This window comes from Euprymna scolopes, chromosome 2 (genome assembly GCF_053919585.1).
Source record: "Euprymna scolopes isolate OS-2025 chromosome 2, ASM5391958v1, whole genome shotgun sequence".
NCBI classification, from domain to species: domain Eukaryota; kingdom Metazoa; phylum Mollusca; class Cephalopoda; order Sepiida; family Sepiolidae; genus Euprymna; species Euprymna scolopes.
This window is the reverse complement of record NC_136483.1, coordinates 137,261,941-137,282,713: the sequence shown is the minus strand read 5'-3', so window position 1 is coordinate 137,282,713 and position 20,773 is coordinate 137,261,941. Positions and strand designations below refer to the sequence as shown.

General features: G+C 34.9%; 1 protein-coding gene across 10 annotated transcripts in view; it reads left to right on the top strand.

Annotated features, from left to right (window-relative positions):
* The window catches only part of LOC145296204 (transcription factor GATA-3-like), a 189,144-nt gene that overhangs the window by 107,231 nt on the left and 61,140 nt on the right, over nucleotides 1-20,773 (top strand). For 8 of the 10 annotated variants that reach the window (XM_080142419.1, XM_080142413.1, XM_080142435.1 and 5 more), the window contains exon 2: nucleotides 17,365-17,880. In XM_080142419.1, coding sequence (XP_079998545.1) covers nucleotides 17,365-17,880 — 516 coding nt within the window. Of the gene's footprint in view, nucleotides 1-5,616; nucleotides 5,863-17,364; nucleotides 17,881-20,773 lie in introns of those variants that run through there. The other 2 variants (XM_080142447.1, XM_080142455.1) reach the window with 2 other exon arrangements.

Genomic DNA, 20,773 nt, shown 5'->3' with positions numbered 1-20,773 from the left:
TCGATGATTAATCTGATGTCGCTAAGATTAAAAAAAAAAACATTCCAGCTTTACCCATTTTAACATGAATTGTTCCAAAATCGATTTCTGTCTTCCCGTCGACAAAAAGGGACACCATTTTAAATGAATACATTTCCAAAAAATTTTTTTTGTCATTTTGAAAAAAAATATTTACCAGGCAATTATTTTACGGTGGCAAAAAAAAAAAAAAAAAATGTTTTAAAAGAAAAAAATATTGTTTAAAAAAAAATTGTTTTAAAAGAACTAAATTTCTAAAACTTTGAATAAATAAACATGACATCGATTGGTTTTATTTGTTTAAAGAATATTTAGCTAACAATGAAAAAAAAAACAATGTTTTTCGGAAGACGAAAGAGTCATTATTTTGTTCTAATAGTATACTGTTTCAAAAGGAATATTTTTATAGGTAACAAAAATCATAAATACTAGCAGGACCCATGAACATTCCACGAGATGAGAAATATATTGACTCAACATGTTTTCATAAAGCTGTTATTTTTCTGGATAACGCAAGAAAGATTTTCTGAATAGAAAAACCAATAACATACGGCAGATATGAATTTATTAACATTTCAATGAACATAGTATCCATTGTATTTTAAACATAGAACGGACTCAAATTAATAGAATTAATAAATGCTAATAAATATTCAAGAAGTAATATTGTGCTACATAGTTCAATACAAATAATAAAATCACATCGTGAGAGACAATCTATAATTGATCCCATCATTCCAGCACTTATTGGCAAACAATGTTCTTTTTGCCCTGTTTCTTTCGAATGTTCTCTTTTGTACATAAGGTTTCGTTGACTTTCTTCGGTGACTTCCTCTCGAAATGAAGACGAAACGTTGAACACATAACTCACTCTGTTCCTTCTTATTTTTCTATTTTGTCGGAATATTATTTCCATTCTCATCATATATATAATTCTTGACAGTATCTGTTTCGTAGCACAAAATCATTCATTTAATTATTATATCAATCAATGAATCTATTTTAATCTTTTTAATCTGAGTTTTCTAAGTTCAAAATGGCGTAATATAAGCAGACAATAAGGTAATTGTAGATTCTCTTCGAATTTTCGGATTTTTTTAATCATACCAGAACACTTTTTATTTCCTTTTGGTGGATTGATAGTTGCTATTTCTTCTGATGAGTTAAGGAGAAAATAGATTCATTGATTGGTATAAAGTAAATGATTTTGTGCTACGAAACAGATACTGTCAAGAATTGTAAATGTCAACTGAATTAAAGGGATGAATTGTAAGATGGCCGACATCATGAAATTTGGAATATAAACTTTTGTTGTGTATTCGTTATAGGCTCTGTAATTATATTGAACTTCTTAAATAAGGCTTGGTGTATATATATATATATATATATTGTATCCTCTCAGGCATTACCTCCTCCTTTGAAGATGTAGGATAGTAGCTGTTCTGTTGTGAGAACCCACTTCCACACATTGCCTCCTTCATTTTGGATATCATTTTTCATAATACCATCTTTTTAGGCTAGCAGAAATATACGACCGAAAAGGATAAAATATTAACTAGTGTGTATGTATGTATCGCTTGAGGAAGTTGCTTGTCTAGCCGTACAGATGAGCTGTGATACAGCGAAACAGTACTGTATTTGGATAACTATATACATCTATACGCACAGCATAATCACGTTGAGACACCGAAGTTAAGCGACGTTGAGCTGAGCTAGTGCCAGCTGGGTGACCATTTGGGAATTGTAGGCGGTCTACGAGTTCTCTGCTTATCTTGGCATTGTCTCCAGTGGTCCTGAACCCCCACTTGCGACGGATATTTAACAATGTCAGTCCAGGAGAAGTGTGGTTGGAGATTGCGCAACTATTGCCACAAAAAAATATATTATTTAACAAATATAATTATCCACTGACACGTGTTTCGTCGTCTACGACTCATCAGAGTGGCTGAATCTAGCGAGATTCGAAATCGGGATCCCACGCTGATATATATATATATATATATATATATATATATATATATATATATATATACGCGCGCACACACTTGTTTAATCTGGCCTTTTATTTTGAGTTAATCTTTTATTAATCAAAGGTTTCAGCAGATTTTTTAAAACGTCTTTATGGTCAGTCTGATGTTTCATCAAGTGTCCCGGTTGGAGGTCTGAACGGTTATTTTACAATCTATCTCCCAGACGCTACCCACTCTCGCTGTTTCTCTGTGTTCTGTCTGACACAAGTATTCTCGTTTTTTCAGAGTGAATACTCTCTTAAAACTCCCGAACGATAATATCTGTCAAATCATCTGATCGAAGATCTCCATCTCGAAATGCTAATCTACTTGAAGAGGACGTAGAACACGTATTGCCGCATCAGTCGGCCATCTTGTGCTGACACACTGGATTTAACAAAAAGATATTTATTTTTTTTTTTCTCGAGGATTCTCGTAAACAATGCCCATTTTTTTTTTTTTTTTTTTTTTTTTTGTCCACTTGACGCGAGTAGGGAAGTGGACTCTGTCAGGGCAGACAATTATGGTTTTGTAGACATACTGGAATCAAACACATACATATATGTACAAGAAAGAAATATGTCTACTAAATAGTTAAACCAGTTTCAATATGAGGACTGTTGAATTATCTCCCTTGTTTGCCTTTTACGCAGACATAAAAGAAGTAAATAGACACGTTTATCTTTAATAATGAAGACTGCCAGTAATTTCTGATCACCTTAAACGAGAAAATACTAATAATTTCCCTTTCCTGAATGGAATAACCATTCGATTAACATTAAAAAGTAAAATCCTAAGATCTTTGAAGTAAAATGCATATAACTATCTTTTTTTCTTTGTGGGGGTGGGTGGGCTGAGTTTTAATTTTCACACACACACACACACACACACACACACACACACACACTCTCCAACCTCCAAACGGGACACTTGATGAAACTTAAAATCTCTCTCATATATATATATATATATATATATATATATATATATATATATATATTCTCATAAATTCTACAGCCAAACATCGTTAGTTAATAGAATTTCTTGTGTACGAGGCTTTTGCTCAGTTGGCTGAGTGCTTGCCTCGCATGCAAAAGGCTCGGGTTTCAAATCCTGAGTTCGGATGTGGCTAACTCAGGGCCCAAAAGGGGCGAACCTCGAGTCTTGGACTTCCGGTTCGTTGACTGTCACGGCTCTTGTGGGCTGCGACGTTGTTTGGCTGTAGAATTTATTATCTCTCACATTCTGAAATATATATATATAATTATTTCATTTAATCACATAAATTAATATACTAAAGTATAATTTTATGCGTAAACTTTAAGTATTTACTTAACAGTGCTCAATAGATAGGTAGAGCTAAGTAGTAAGTTATAGAAATATATATGACAGTTAAGCTACGTAATCTATATTAATTGGTATTTAATAAAGTATAGACATTCCTAAATTACTTTATATATGTGTGCGTGTGTTTATATATATATATAGTAAGTTAGAAAAGTATATATGGCAGTTAAGCTACACAAAATATTATGTGTAGCTTAACTGCCATATATATATTTATAACTTACTACATAGCTCTACCTATGTATTGAGCACTGTTGAAGTAAATACTTAAAGTTCACGCATAGAATTATACTTTCATATATTTATCTGATTAAATGAAGTAGTCATATATATATATATATATATATATATATATGAATTTGAGAATGTGAGAGATTATATATAATAAATTGCACACACACACACACACACATATATATATATATATATATATATATATATATATATATATTACACATTTTTTTTCTTCATTTGAGGACTGGTTTCTTCTGTGGAAAGCAGTTTCTTTAAGTCGCTTAGTGAGGACGTGTGGTTTTAACTGACCATCTGTCCGAAACATTAGCACGTCTAGTGTTGCAACTATGAAAATTTGTTTATATTAATAATCTTACTCTTTTAGTGAACACTATTAATAACCTCGTTATAATACATATATAACCAATCGATAGAAAATAATAAGCGCACAAATGGGGGGGGGATGACTAAACTAATAAAAGCGTAACTTACTATTTCTTACTGAATGTTTTGGACGATTTCAGAAGCAAATAAAATCCCGAAGATCTTTTGCGATTTCCTTTTTTCGGTTAGCATATTCTATAGGCAATTTTAGGAAACGTTTCCTTTTTTTAATGGTGAACTTGGTGTTGTACATGACATTCTAATATATAATTTAATCACTAGAGATAACTTTGACAGAAATAACAACGGGGAAGTGACTCTTCTTCCAAAGTTAATGAATGTGAACGTCACCACTAAAGAGTTCAACGTCATACTTATAAATTGGTTAATCTATGCAGGTTGAGCTGTTGACAGGGTGAGAACGTAAGGAAGGAAAATGAAAACTGGTTCAAGAAGGAGGGATGACTCTCCTCACCAATGAACATTTAATTGTGTATAAAAATAATGATAAATTTATAGAATCACTGTTGTCTCCAATCGGGTGGATTTGGGGTTGTTTTGCGGTTCTTTTCAAATGATTTTAGTAAATTAGTATTTCTATTAAAAATACCTTAAAGGCGAAGAACGAGCCCATTCGCATTCCTCGATAGCACAGGCAATCAACAACATAACAAGACTTTCTCAAAAAGAGGGGATAATGTCTAGAATCAGGCTGGGGTATCGCTTTTTTTCTTTATTTAAAAAAAAAAAAAAAGAAACAAAAAAGAAACGAAGTCTAGTACTGCCAAGGCAGTCCAGACCCTTTCGACAAAGACTCCTGAGCAAAAAAAAAAAAAAAAAAAAAAAAAGAAAAAAGACGAAGAAGGGGAGTTTTTTTTTTTTTATCTTTTTGCCTAGAATTAACTGTTTTCTTTATTGCTTTTGAGTTTTTTTTTGGTTTTTTTTCTTAATTTTTACAATTTTTAAAAACGAAAATTGAGATTCTTATCTGTTACGCTGATGCATTTTTTTCTCAGATTTATTAAAATTATAATTTTTCTATTGCCAGATCAATATGATTCATATCGATCGGTCAATGAAACATCGATCGTGTGATGAGTTAATTTAAAATCGGTGGCCATTTTATTAAAGCCTTTTAAAAATCTCGAGTGAAAATTATTCTTTTGTTCAATCATTATATTCATTAGAATAATACTGCCCTAATGTTCATTATTAAAAGGAAATCGTCTCACTTTTGAAAATGCGTTTAATTCAAAAGCAGTGGAGGAACTTGTAAATTATGTGCAAGAAATGTAAAACTATAGAAATATTTTACTAACGGTTTTTTTGTATTTGGCTTTTATTACCCCACTTTACTGTACCAATGAAGTTGTACATAAATTACTTATAAAAATAAATTTTAAAATGGAGGATATTTTAAGCAGGGTTAAAGTAAGTAAATGTGGTATTGTAGTGAGAGAGATGATTTAACAAAGGAGAAAAGAGTCGAGTTAATTACTTAAGACTGAAGTATGATCAACGACCATCATTTTCTTCACACATTTGATGGCATAGAGCAAAGGTTTGAAATCTGCGGACCTGATCCGGCTCAGGAAAACATTTTGACCCATCCCCAAGCCTGATTACCAACGACTTCGAATTCAACAAAAAAACTTGCCTCTTATCCACTTAACCAACGTTGAATAACATGGCCGCAAAAAAGAAAACAAGATAAAAACTCAATCCCCTCCATTTATGCGTAAACATTTTACAAAATGAACATAATACAAACACTGAGTGTTCATTTTATTTTTTTATTTTTTGATCGGCGATAGACATTAGTCGTATACAGCTTCAACGTGACAATGGCTTACCCCTATACGTACACTATGTAAGTTGCTGGAGTCTTTCAATGGGCCATGTTTTTATTTTTATTACTAACCGTTTCAAACATACACATCATAATTTCATCCATTTCGCTTCAGCTTATTTCTTTTTTTCCCTTTGATAGTATTTTGACGTTTCTTCAAGAAAAACTAATTTTTTATAAAATGCTTAGATTTTCTGTTTTTTCTGATTTATCGATGATTAGTTTCATTATAGTTTTAGCATTTAGATTTACAAGGTTCTGCATATGTAATTTTTCTTAATTTTTTTATTAGTGGCCTTTGTCCGACCCGCAACTCATCATTATAACACAATCCGACTCGCGGGTACGAATGCTTTGGCGACCTTTGACCTAGAGCCTAATTCTTTATAAATATAAGATAATTTTTTTTTGTTAAATGAAAAATTTCAAATAGTTTCTGTACCTTCCACAATAAGAAAATGACAAATCCTAGTCTAAGGTAATTAAAAAAAATTATTTATTAGTTTGCCTTATTTGTGGAGCTAATTCCCCCCACATAAAAATCTGACCTCGTGTATAACCTTACCCTCATAGAGCGGCAATAAATAAGAACTATACAGTAAATATACATAGGTATACAATAACAATTACGGAACAAGCTAAATAAAACAGGAAAAATTAACACGGAACTGTTATTTTTTATCTGGTATAAGCGGGAAGGGGCGCACGAACTTGCTGGATCGAAAAATGCGCTTAAATATATTTTAATTAATGCAAGTTTCGTATTTATTATTACAGAGACAATTGTCTATTGAATATTATATTGTACCTAATATGTAGTACTGATTTCAAAAGTAAAAAAAAAAAACAAAACAAAAAAAACTACTTGGGTGCCATCAGCTAGGGGCGAAACCAAAGCAGCGCTCCAGTCGCGTCTCCTACTGATGAATTGTCATTTAATATTAAACGACTTGGAGAAATGAATTCAATTTGGGCATGCGCAGAAACACGTAAAAATATGTCGGCAAGTTGAAATGAACAGTTTGCATTTCAACTTGCCGATATGTCTGTACGCGTTATTACCCCATCCAGACAATGATTTTATTCGTTATAAACCATCCTTGGTGTATGATTACTATTTCCTGTCAATTTCAATGTTATATGATCAGTAGTTTAAGAGTTTATTGGTTAAATATTTACACACACATATACACCCATCTACTGTTTTATTCATATAGATTTCGTATCTAAAACAGAATGACTATTAATGTTTTCTGTTTTAATTTATTTATTTAATTAAATTTTTTTTTTAAATTTTATTTCACCCCCCCCCCAAACAAGGCACAGTACCACTTTGATGTAAGGGGCTACTATTGAGAGCCTAAGTTGCAGGGATACTATGTAGGGAGGTGAGCAGCAAGATGTCTGTTCATATTAAACTTGAACTTCTGTATGTCAGTACAGCTGGGAAAGAGAATTCCAAAGTCTAGCAGTTCTGAGGAAGAAACCATCAGAGTAAAAGGCTTTCTTACATTTAGGGATCTCTACTGCGTAGGGGTGTGATTCAGCAGATTGTCTGGCTTGTCGGCTGTGTTTACGTCGATGGGGATACAAGAACTTGTAGTTCGTTAGAGCATCCACCATTAAAATACTTGTAGAACAGGCAAAGAGATGCAACATTTCGTTGATGGGACAGCGGTTGTTTACTTATGCTATTATTCCAATTTATTGCTACATATTACGTCGGATTTTGATTTCTTTAAACAAAATTTCACTACAGAGCATAGAAAGACTCGTAGTGACTATTTACACCATCACTTTTCATGATCACCGTGTCCTCACTTTTTCTATATATCGATAAGGCTCTAGGATTAACAGAGCCTTCTCCCCCCTTCCTCTCTCTTTCTTGTGTACGTCAGATCTCCGGTATTTACCCTTGTAGATGTTTTCTCAGTCAGGCAGGGGTGTGTTGCCTCAACCCCTGCATCGCCTTTTTACACTTGCTATAGTGACGCACTTAACATTCTTACCCTCTCACGCACGCACCTGCTTCTATTTGTTCAGATTCCTTCTGTTGGTCCCCCTTCGTAAACACAAACTATCATTCTGTAATAGTTTTTTTTTTTTTTTTTAGTCTGTATTTTTTTCTTTTTTTTTTCTTTCTTTTTCTATCACGCTACAAGACTGGAGATTGATCTGGTAAATACTAAGATTGGAAGACAAGTATCTTGTGAACGGGCACGCAAGCCGATACTTGACATTTGACCTTTTATCAAACTAACCCTAACCCTCATACTCTCACTACCGTATAAGTACGCACTTCTACTTGGAAAGGAGAAAATGAAGATTTCTTAAACGTTTCTTTTATAAACCTGTTCTTTTTTTTTTTTAGTCTTAACTGTTCCGTGCGAGAGTATCTTTTGTAGTTGTTCCTTTTTACGTTCTACTCTCTCTTAGACCACAATACATTGTAGTCTTCGGGACAAGATCAAAGTGTAGTATCTGTTCTTCAGATGCTGCACTTCTATTTCTTGTTCTCTTTCGGTGGAGGAGAAATCCTTCACGACTGAGACAATTTTTATTTTTGTACCTTTTCTCCACGTTAAAAAACGACCCTGGTGTCTAACTCTGTCCCGTGGGGAGGCATAGTAAATAGGTACTCTCTCTCTCTCTCTCTCTCTCTCTCTCTAATTCATTTACTCACTATCTTTCTTTTTCTCCCGCTCTCCGTGCTTTCTCTCACTCTCACTTTCTACCGGTTTCTCTGTTTTTCTTTCACTCTTCTCTTAATCTTTTCACCATTCTCTTCATCTTTCTTTCTTTGGAATTTTTTTTACAATCTGCCCCAGCGTAATGTAACCTCTCCAACCACCCCATGTTAAGAATGGCTTTCGGAATAAACATCCCCCAACCTCCCTATGTAAAGAACGGCTTTCAAGATGGGGGGGTGTTTATTCCGAAAGCCGCTCTTAACATGGGAAGGTTGGGGTGTTTATAATACGCTAGGGCACGTCGTAAAAAATTACCCTTTCTTTTTATGGGATTTCGCCGCTTATTATTTATTACTTATACAAAAGCGAGGCCCAACACACTTACTTACATTATATTTGAAAATGACTGTCATAGTTAGGTGGGAAGCAGCCCAACGCATTGTGTTCCACGGACTGACAGTTCTAGGAAAGAAACTCTGCTCATAGAATTTTTGTTTACTTTTAGGCAAAGGTAGTGAGGGGAATCGCTCCTCCATTCTCAACATATAACCCCCTCCACTATCTTCATCACTCTCACTCATTCCTCCCTCTCTTTCCACTCCTTCCTCGCTGCTCCCCCTTTCTTTCTTTCTTTCTTTCTTTCATTCTCATTCTTTCCCCATCTTTCTCTCTTTTTTATATCGTAAGATATATATATATATATATACTTTCTTCATCTTTCTCTCTGTATTTTTCACGTCTTTCTCTCTCTCATTCTCATATCTTTCTGTCCCTCATGTCCTGCTCCCACGTTTCTCTTTCTCCTCTATTATATTCAAAGATTGAACTGTCAACAACTTCTTAAATTCTGGTTTGTATCGGCATTAAAGTAATTAACGTCGCTAATAGCATTATTTATAACTGATATCATGTTTGGTAGTTGTTTGGGAGTTTTACTTAATGCTATGCCGAAACCGATAGTTTATCATTTCACTAAATTATAAAAATAAAAACTAACTTTTCGCCTGATAAAATCTTGTTTTAATAATTTATATTGAAACATCGTCAGGTCAGTGTCGCGTGTGTACATTTCTCTCTATAAACAAAAATATCTATATATATGTGCATAGACTGACTCTGTATGCACTACATCCCTTTATGGGCTGAACACTCTGGTAAGTGGAATTGCTTGACAGTCAACGGCGCATGACCACTGACAGGTTCTCGACGTTCATTCTTCAGATCATGATCCGAAAAATGCAAGGAGAAATTGCCAGCTACTATGCGCAGTCGACTACGTCTTCAAACTTAGATGTGCATACGCTCTATTGCCGACATTGGACACTTTTTCCGTTATTAATATAGCATTTATATTTATTAATGTATATGTTCGCACAGGGTGGTAGGTGGTGGTGGTGCAGGCTAAAACTCGCTGCCAACTCTTGAAAGCTACCTCTCAACGAAAGATAAATCAGAGCGTCTTTTGAGAGCGCATCACTTATCTCAGCATCCACTTGACAATACCTTATTAAAAGCCATGACACCTGCTTCGAGCGCTGTTTTATGAAGTATGATGAAAGCCGACGCCCCCACCCAACCCCCGTATGTTTTATTTTTCCTTTTTCATTTCGCAATTTGCTGCTTGTCTTTTTTTTTTTTTTTTTTTTTTTTTTTCGGCTTTGCAACAGGAGCTGAAGCTCTCAAAACCATGGTGTCTTCATCGACAAGTTTAAACTCTCGTCTTAAGAGAAATGGCAATTCTAACTGCGGCGATCTTTTAACAGTCGAAGGTTCTTAGCTTTGAAAGTAGCTGACAGATTTAGAAAGAAAAACTGTATTTCTTTGTTCCTACTCTCATCTGTAGGGCAAAGCGCCGTCTGCCGGTAATGATTCAGTTTGAAATATACTTATCCTAGGGATGTGTATTGTCTGTCGGTAAATAGCCCCATCCAAGAGATTAATATCTTGTCTGTCGTTAAATAGCTCCATCCCAGAGATAGGTGTCTTGTCTGTCGGTAAATAGACCCATCCTTAAGACAACTATATTGTCTGTCGGTAATGTTTCAATATGAAATAGCCTCATCTTATGAAATGAGTGCTGTGCTGAGAGTAACTGCAATTCATCAGAAAAGGGGAAATAATCAATCTTACACTGCCAAAGTCGATCAGGACGTTCTGCTTGAAATCATTATTTTTAATGATAATACGAGTGTGTATGTATGTTTTATGTTTGTAGATGCGTCCAAGTATTTCTTTTTGTTCGGCTAGACCAAGTTTGGCATAAGGATATACGATATTAAATGATTTCAAAATGATTTGTATAAGTCATGAGTAACGGTTCCTGTTTTATTTCATTTGACGTTTGAAATTTGCCCTCCGAAAAAAACAATTGGAGTCGCGATTCGTTTTGAAATCATTTTGGCCGCCTAACTTAAACCGTGAGACATAAGACATTGCTTTGTCGCAATTATTCGGGCAGATTGCTGAAACAATGTTTCACATACTATGTATCACTAAGTGGAAGATTCTTATCGTATATTGAGGTAACCTGCACCACTAATTAAGTACGATTCAGTTCGGTTCTAGATGTACTCGCCCAGCATTACTTCTTTTTTTTTTCTTTTTTCTTCTTTTTTTCTAAGCGGGTTGTCTTATCCCTGATCGACTAAAAGGCCACTAGCGATGAATGTCACTACCCCCCCCCCCCGGCCCTCTGTGGCCTCGGGCGAGAAGATCAAAGTGTAGTATCTGTTCCGACAGATACTGCAAGCAAAGACCAGATGTGGGGGCAACCCCACATACCTGACCTTTAACCAGCTCCCATTTCCCACCTCTCGGGATCTATTCCCCTTTTTCCCTTCCCCCTTCCCTTCACTCCTCACATTATAAATTGGCCTTGTGCCTAATTTGCTCGGTGGGGAGCAAATAAATACCTACTGCAAGCAAAAATCATATGTGGGGTTATCCCCACATAACTGACCTTGGTCAATGTAGAGGCAACCCTTCATACCAACAGTTACTATCCCGCTCCGATTTCCCACCTCTCGGGAGCTGGTCCCCCTTTTCTCTCCCCCCTCCCTCTCTCTCCACATTAAAAAAACGGCCTTGTGCCTAATTTGCTCAGTGGGGAAGCAAATAAATACACACTTGCGATGAATGTCGACGATTCTATTCTTGGCTATTTTTATACCCGACAAAGGTTTGCCTTTTTCCGGTTTGGAGCCACATCTTGCGCAGTGGAGAGAAAGTGAATCCGGAAGTTAAAGGAGATAAATACGCGCAGATTCGTTTAAATAAGTTTATCGTCGAAAAATTAAGAATTTTAAAGACATCTATTCTTACTACATCCTTTGAATGGACATAAATCTTGCTTTTCGCACAAAGCTTGCCTTCATAAGACTTGAAACACCAAATCAATAAAACTGTCTCCATCTATGAATTAAAATTATTATCGATTAACAAAATAATTAATGGGCAAATCCAAATTATTACAAAATGAAACAAGTAAAACATTCATTGGACTCTGCACGAACCTCTAAAAAGGCTTCATGGTCGATTACACTCCAGTTTGAAATATAATTTTATTTTTAACGCATCAATGGTTCTTAAAAGACTCTGTTTTTTCTGTCATGCATAAGTTTTAAATAACAAGCATCGTAAAAAGAAAATTCTATTTATCACTTGAATGGCCTTTTTTTCTTACCCAACAAACCTACACTTATGTACTTTTGAACAATGAAAACCTTTCGATTATATCGTTGACTAGCTGAACGCCTGACGTTGCCCGATCCTATGATACGCTTAAACATGATATTTTAATTTATGCAGAGTGTATGTATTATTATAAAATCAATCCTCTATTGATTATTATAGACTAGCCTGGGTTCCCGGCGTTGCCCGGGCGTTTGGAGATGGAACATGAAAGTAAAAGAAAATCTCATATCTTAACTGCTACTCTATGACGCGATCGGAAGTTTGGAACGTTAAAATTAGGAACAGTCAATCCAACCGATACGATGATTTGCAAAAATGGCTCGGAAAAAATCGATCCTTCCTTATTGAAAACAGTTGAGGGTGAAGGAACTAATGTTTTTGGCCAATTTTGCGATATTTGTCGTCAGACATGATACCGATCTCGTGAAAATCCGTCGCCTCTGTTGAAAGTTTTAGGCAGACATACATACATACAGATAGGTGAGATTTATATTATAGATTACGACGAATAATTTTCCAGGTGAACTAATTTGCAAAAAATAAAAAATAATAATGATAATGTCGATCACCAAATTTCGTCTGTTTGTTTACAATATCACGTCAGCCGATATTTGGTTTGACGATGAATGCTCTGGAAAATCACCCCTAATTAATGTTTAGCTTTTAAATATGAAAACAAAGAAATGATTTGCAGCGATTTTAAACGGCACCTATTTTTTAATCGTAAATTGAATTCCTTACTAAGAAAAAGATAAAATAAAATGGTGAGGTACAACCGAGCTAAAACTGGGTAATCATTCTATCTGTATTCGAATACTCTACCACAAAGCTATATTTCCAGATGTCAATAATTCTGTTATTTTTATTTATTTATTTATTTTATTTTTTTTTTTTTAGAAGAAATGATTTGTTGATATTTTATTATCCCCCTTGCCGGTGTAACGTTAAACATTTCCCCTGTAAAAATTATTTTTTATCTATAAGAAAGACTATTTTTAGGATCGAATTTTTCCGATACTTATCGGATGAATTTCTGTACAAAACATATCTAAGAAAACTGCCAGACATATAAATAACTTTTGTGTGAAATTTGCAAAAGATAGGCTCAGCCGTTTCGGAACCTAATGAGGTAGGAACTCACACACACAGTGATTTTTTATATAATAGTAGAGCTAGAGATTATATCGGGTAAGACAACCTGATACAATTTTCTAGTTTTATAAAACTAATGCCCTTACTTTTATTATTTACCTGTACTTATGTTGTCAGTTGGTGTCGTTTTGTTTTGATATCTACGTACCATGAATCCCACGTCTCATGTAACTCTTTTATTATGGGATGTATACTTCATATTGAAATTAACACTGTGCAAAGGCAAGAAAACCACTACACTTGATTCATTTCGAAAAAATGTGTGGTTAGAGAACCTTAAATTCTAACCCTGACCCTGAATCCCCCCCCCCCAAAAAAAAATGGATCTGCGATACATCAGTTAATTATTCAACGAGAAGTCGCTGAAGGTTCAGCAATGTATTTTTTCCAAGTATCAACTTTAGGTAGATGCGTACAATATAGATATTTTTCTATCTATAATATAAATCTCACCTGTCTGTTTGTATGTATGTATGTATGTATTATGTCTGTATGTATGTATGTACGTCTGCCATTCGACAGAGACAACGGATTTCCACTAGATTGGAAGCATTTTGAAGCTCGACCCTTCGGACGACAAATATAAAAAAAATTGGCCAAAAACATTAATTCCTTCACCTTCAACTGGACACTTTTCTACAGGAACGGGCCGCTTTCTCCGCCAATATTTTGGAAAGTAATCGCCTCTTTTCGATTGTCTAGCCTTAATTTAAACCTATGTTACTTTCGGTTTGGCAATAGGCGCAACAGCTAACGCCCGCGTTTTCTTTTTTTCCACTTTCTTTCCCTCCTTCACAATACGGGTTTGGACCTGCCTGTTTTTAGGAGGGGGGGGGGGCTTGCAATTTCTTTTTTTCTTTTTTTTTAGAGGGGCTTGCAATTGTTCTTTGGGGGGGGGCTTGCAACTATTTTTTGCTTGAATTTTTTAAATTTTATTTTTGCTCAACCAACACCCTTACACAAACCTGCACTTTCTTTTCCGCATTCGCGTCACGGGTTCGAGCCTTCCTGCCTGCCACATTTTTTTTTTTTGCTCAATACTCACCTCCAAACACCCGGATAATGCCGGGCACGTGTAGATATAAAGCTCAACAGCAACTGCCAGTTCCATGTTGACACAGTAATTACGTTTTATGGATTGTTTGTGTTTCTCTATATATTAGGTTGGTGCAAAAATAATGATTTTTTTTTTGACGTATATCTTATTTTTTTATAATATAAATCTGAATGTGTGTGTGTGTCTGGTCACGAATAGGCTCCTATATGGTTGACTATTTTAAAAAACCTATTACATATAATGATAGAAGATGTATCAAGACACAGGAATGGATATGTTTGATCTGGCAGAACGGTGGTTCATTACAATTGTGGGGTCTGCGTTCGCGCCTAGTCCACAAAGTATGGAAATAAAAAAAATAAAAATTTAAAAAAAAACGTTTACAGGTGTTTTTGATATAGATGTGCATAATAATACTTTGATAAGTATGTTTTAACTTAAATACGGAAGATATAATAAAATTGTGGGGTCTGCGTTCGCGCCTGGCCTCCATAGAATGGAAATAGGCACAAACTTTAATAAAGTCTTTTCATATCTATCTGCGTAAGTATACTTTGATAATTATGTTTCAGTTTGAAGAAATATGTTATAATAAAATTATGGGGTGTTCGTTCGCACCTGACCTCCATAAAATGGAAATATGTCACAAAGTTTAACAAGGTTTTTTAATATAGATCCACAGAATATTGTGATAAGAGTTTCAGTGTGAACAGGTATGGTATAATAAATGATGGGGTTTATCTATTTTATTTTTATTTTCATCATATTTTGCTTTGGTTTTGATACCCCCAAATTCAACCCAAATTTACAACCGTTCCTTTTCATAACCTATCATACTTTCATAAATCAGTCCATTTTCTGTAGGCTGTTTTTGAACCCAGTCAACGACGGTACTTTTGCTAGTATATATATATCTGATAAAAATTTTTTTTTTTTGCACCAAACTAATACTAAGACTAATTAAAAAGTTAACTGCACCGTAGCAAAGGTACGGATTCTGATTGAATTTTTTATTCAAGTATTAATTTTCACTACTATAGTTAACCTACTTGTGATATCTTTATAACCTAGCAAAGGCGTTTATTCTGGTTTCATTTATCTTTTGTATTTGTTTCCAGATTGTATTAATTTCTATTTGGCCTGCGTAAGAGGTCAGTATAGTCTAGCAAAGGCGCTGATGTTTGAATATTGTAGTTTCTTTGTAATTTTTGTTCACTGTTTGCGCCTGCCGTCACTTCATTTTATCGTTATAAAAATCATCCCATGTGTTTATGAAACGTAGATATCAAACCAAAGTATCACCTGCCATTTCGATGATTATCTTGCAATTTATTAATTACTAGCGGGGGGTAACCGGCGTTGCCCGGGTGCTTGTAGGGGTGTGCGTTGGGGGGGGGATAAAGAACAAAAAGGGAACTTTACCCTGTTTAAATATTAAAAAAAAAATGATAAAATACAGCGATTTTAAAACTGGAAAAAAATAAAGGGGTGGCTTGGTGACAGGTCGGCTCGAACCCGGAGCCTTGAGACCCATAGGCTGAGCCTGAACACCTGCGCTACAGCGACAGTCAATGTAAGAGCGATTAAAAAGTGAATGTCAAAGATCACGCTATTCTGCAGTTTTAATGAGATCAAATCGTTTTACTGCGGGATAGTTGACGGTGACTTTTACATCCGGTTCGAATCCAGTTTCGCTGTTTTTATACTGAAAAGTGAAAGCAACATGTGGCGATCCGAATATGTGGAATACAGGACAACCCCCCCAAAAAAAAACGGGACATTCAATTGTTTTTCTGGGCATTTTACAGTCAACGGAGAAAAAGAAAATGGTCAAAGACCCTAGTGTTTTGATGTGATGTTTTGAATATAATAAACTAGTTATGACCAAAGTTTCATTTCATTCGGATAAAACACTAAGAAACGGGGCCTAATTAGAGGTGGAGTCCGTTTTGGGGGGTCACTCTGTATTTATCTTTTGAAAGTCGGGCAAATTAAATAGACAGGCGACCCCCGTTGTTTACTCGTACATATTATGATTTAGATGTGATATAAAAAGTTTTAAGAAGAAGCGACACTCACGAGAACGCGTCGGGAAAAAAACCTTCTCGGACATACACGAAAACGTACACACACACAAACAAACACTTTCGCTTTTATATATATATATAGATGACATATCAGGGCTCTAAAGACAAATTTATCTTTAGTTGACCTTTTGACAACTAAATATTTTCGTTTACTAGCCAAATAGAAAAGTTACTAACGAAACCCACATGATTTTTAGAATATGATATCTTCGTTCTGTGACGAGTATGTGAATAAAGATTTTCCTGTATATTTTTTTTAATAAGTAATTCTAAATTTTATGTTGATACTTGAAGGTATAAACATTGTTTTCTTCAGATGTTTTTTTATACAACTTTCGTTAAAAAAGAATATATTGTTCTATCCAACTATTATTGTTTAAATAATTTAACTTTGTTCGTTTTATTAAAACAAAGTTGAAAAGATATTTTTCACTCAGTAGTGAGCTTTAGATGATTGTCAGTGAAAGAAATGCAATCGGCAAAAGATAAGCGTTTCGTTATTTCTCATTACCACTTTGAAAAATCACTCGCAAATGCGACTGTTTCACTCGCAATGTAAAGCCCTGCTTAGTGTTTGCATTTTCCTCTATACAGGCGTTAATAGAAAGAAAACTGCAACCTAGGAAAGGGGCTTATTCTTGTATCATCTATTGTTATTTTGAATTAATAATTTTCCGTTAATATTTATCAGTATAGTTGGCCTACATGAGAGGTCTCTATAACTTAGCAGAAACGCTGATGTTTTAATATCATTTTAGCTTTCTTTTTTGTTTTATGTCTCTACACGTGGTGTCTCTAAATTCTGTCGTTACTAATGCCATTGCGTGTGTTTGTATCTTTCCAGGCAGTTCACAAGTTTGTAGACCTCACTTTCACACTCCTCTTCATCCATGGCTAGCTGAAAGCAAGCCAGTTATGGCGCATTCAAGTCCGAGTTGGATGAACCCTTTCAGCAAGTCTCTCACACATCCAAGTCCAACTGCACCGCTGTCCGTGCATCCACCAACATCGATCGCCACGTCAAGCTCGTTCAGTTTCCCCCCAACGCCGCCAAAGGACACCAGTCCGGACAGCATAACGGGGGCCACGGGCGACTATACGGATAACAAACCTTTCAAGACAATGGACGATAATGACCACCAGGCCGGCCTAGGCGGCGTAGGTGGCGGATCAGGAGGGAATAACGGTGGCATCCCGCATTTTCTCAACACCCACAGTTCAGCCCACATGACCAGTTACCCGTCATATATGTCCAGTTCAGAATACTCATCGGCTCCTCTCGGGTTCCATCATGCCACGAGTATGTTCAAAGCAACGTCTGCTCTGTCTAGAAGTCGATCCAAATCTCGTTCAAATTCAGGTTTGTCTTTTTTATTGCTTTAATCTATATCTTATGCTACTAAAACTCTAGCCAGTGTTCAACTTGTTATGGTGCACTCTAGATGACGTTTCAAAAGACAAATAACGCAAATAAACAGTATGTTTAATCTTTTATTTTATAGATGGTTTTCAAAGTTAAAAACTACCAAGACTTATATATATATATATATATATATATATATATATATATATATATATATATTACTATAATTATTTTTTAAATGCCTATAGACAATAGTGTTTCATCCTTTCGAGAATCATCGGTGTAGAGTGTTCTGATTACCACCGGTCAGTTATATTTCGATGACTCCTTTATATTTTCAAAATACAATGGACACCCCTGAAAGAGTAGCTACGCGTGTAATTGTGAGGCAAAAGTTGAGCAATCTCCAACCACACCTCTACTGAATCGGTACTGCTTGGGCTTAATGGCAAGGAAAGACTCAAGACTGACTGAAAACAACGCCGAGATAAGCGCCTGGAATTCTCAAATAATCACTCATTTAAGTACTGACCAGGCTCAACGTTGCTTAACTTTGATTATCTGACGGTAACTGATGTGTCAACTTGATTATGCCGTATGATAAAGGTGTTTCTGCTGATAGTGTTTGAACCGCCATTTTTCGAGAAACGGACATTAACAATGGCTGATAAGTCTAGCATAGTAGACCAATTATAAGCCCACTTTGTTTGCATTTGAAACTGATGGCACCAATGTTGTCCTGATCTCTTGTAATACATACCCACACATGTTTTTATGTAGCATATAGAATGATATTGTTTTAGTGAATAGTGTGTATAACTATGACGTTTTCGTCAGTGAATGCGACTAAGTGTTAGAATCGACCAACCATTTACTCACGCTCCTTGCCTTTTTCGGCCTCGTATCACATTGTGTATATGGAATGTTTTATATGTAAACAACTATTTTACGACTGTAGAACGACTACAGTCGGACCATTCCCCATATACATTACGACCTAACTGGTATTATTCACTTTACAATAATAGTAAAGCTTTTTATGAAATGCTTTCGGATAACATTACAAATCGGATCTTCATTTACTTAGGCCTTCTGCTGATAATTACGACCCTGAAGAGGGGACTGTTAATCGAACAAGAGAAAATATGGAAATAAAGAATGCATGAATTAAAGTGCAGCCAATTGTAGGTTACGGAAATCTAATAAAATACGTGGAGCGACGTTCATGAAATTCGTTAAAATAGATGGGGGGGGGGGCACTTGCAAAAAAAAAAATGGGTCTCGTTAGAATCTCATTAGCTTTCTGATTTTCCGCTATGGTATTGTAATGGAAGCTTAGTAATCCTCATACATATGCAAATTTTAATGTACTAAGCATGAAACAATCTCTTTGTTTAGTCACGATTCAGCCATTACGAAACATCATTATTATTATAAGTAGTAGTAGTATTCTTATTAGTTGTAGTATCAGTAATAGTAGTAGCAGAAGACTAATTCGGCGTTGTCCGGCTGTCAGATATGTTGCATACGAATTTCAAATTATATTCATAGGTTTTCGTAAGAGAATAGAGCACCCTGGCAGTCGCGTAATTGCACAGATATATAAGCGTTTATACATTTCTCCGGTTCGTGATGGTGGCTCATAACTAGTCTGTATAAGGCTTGATTGCTGAAAACGTACTAGGGTTTCAAATCTCAGTTTGAAGCGCCCGGCTGTTTCTAGTCACAAGGGACGGCCGTGATACGGTGAACCAAATGTGTATTATTATTATTATTATTATTATTATTATTATTATTATTATTATTTATTTTTCTTTAGCTAATTCGATACCCCTCCTCGAACAAAAAGAAAGCAACTCTATATTTAGAAATTTAATATGTATATATAATATGCATTGTAAAGATGCATATAGATATTCATTATAAAGATGCATATAGATATTCATTATAAAGATGCATATATATATGTGCATTATAAAGATGCACATATATGCATTATAAAGATGCACACATACATATATGCATTATAAAAATGCATATATATACATCATAAAAATGCATATATACATCATAAAAATGCATATATATGTATGCATTATAAAACCCGCAAAACCCATGTAATATGTGCATATATTTTCGCAAATGTAAAAATACACTCGTTGGGAGCAATCTATAAATTAGTTTTACTAGTAATTTAAAATCAATAATTCAATTTCATTATTAATACAAACCGTGTAAAATTAAGTTTCAAATAAAAACAAACAAAACAAAAAACGGTATAAATAATCGTTTTTGGCATCGGAAAATAGACATGCAGTTTTCCGATACTGATTCCAATAACCTAAAACGTTCCATTTTTTTTTTTCACGACTCCGATTTGGATTAATCATTCCAACACTAATATATCACAATTGTCGTCTATGCTACTAATAGCACTTATGCTTCTTCTTTTTTCTATTGGTATCAATGTTGGCTGAATTTAGTCGAATAAGTTAAATAAGACGAAATTCATAATATTCAACAAAATGTGTTAATTTTTTTAGTAATGCAGTATCGCCCATTTAACAAAATGGCGGACGTACATTTGCTTAAAAATTGTTGTTCTTTTATCAAAGTATTTGATAAAACAACAGCTAGCAGTTAATTTCTAGAAGAAAACGACACGTATAATATTTGTTAAAGTTTAAGGGCGGAGCACAAACATTAGCAGTTAAAAGAAAAACAATCGGAAAACTAAAAATAATAAAACAAACACGAAACGAAGATCGTCTGCTTAGAATCTATCATAATAATGGCGGACACGCGAACTAAACTAATTTGTTCAGTCGGAAATTTGTTCAGTTTTTTTTACGTCTCCCGAATAAACAAAGGAAATTTTATTTTTCCAAGC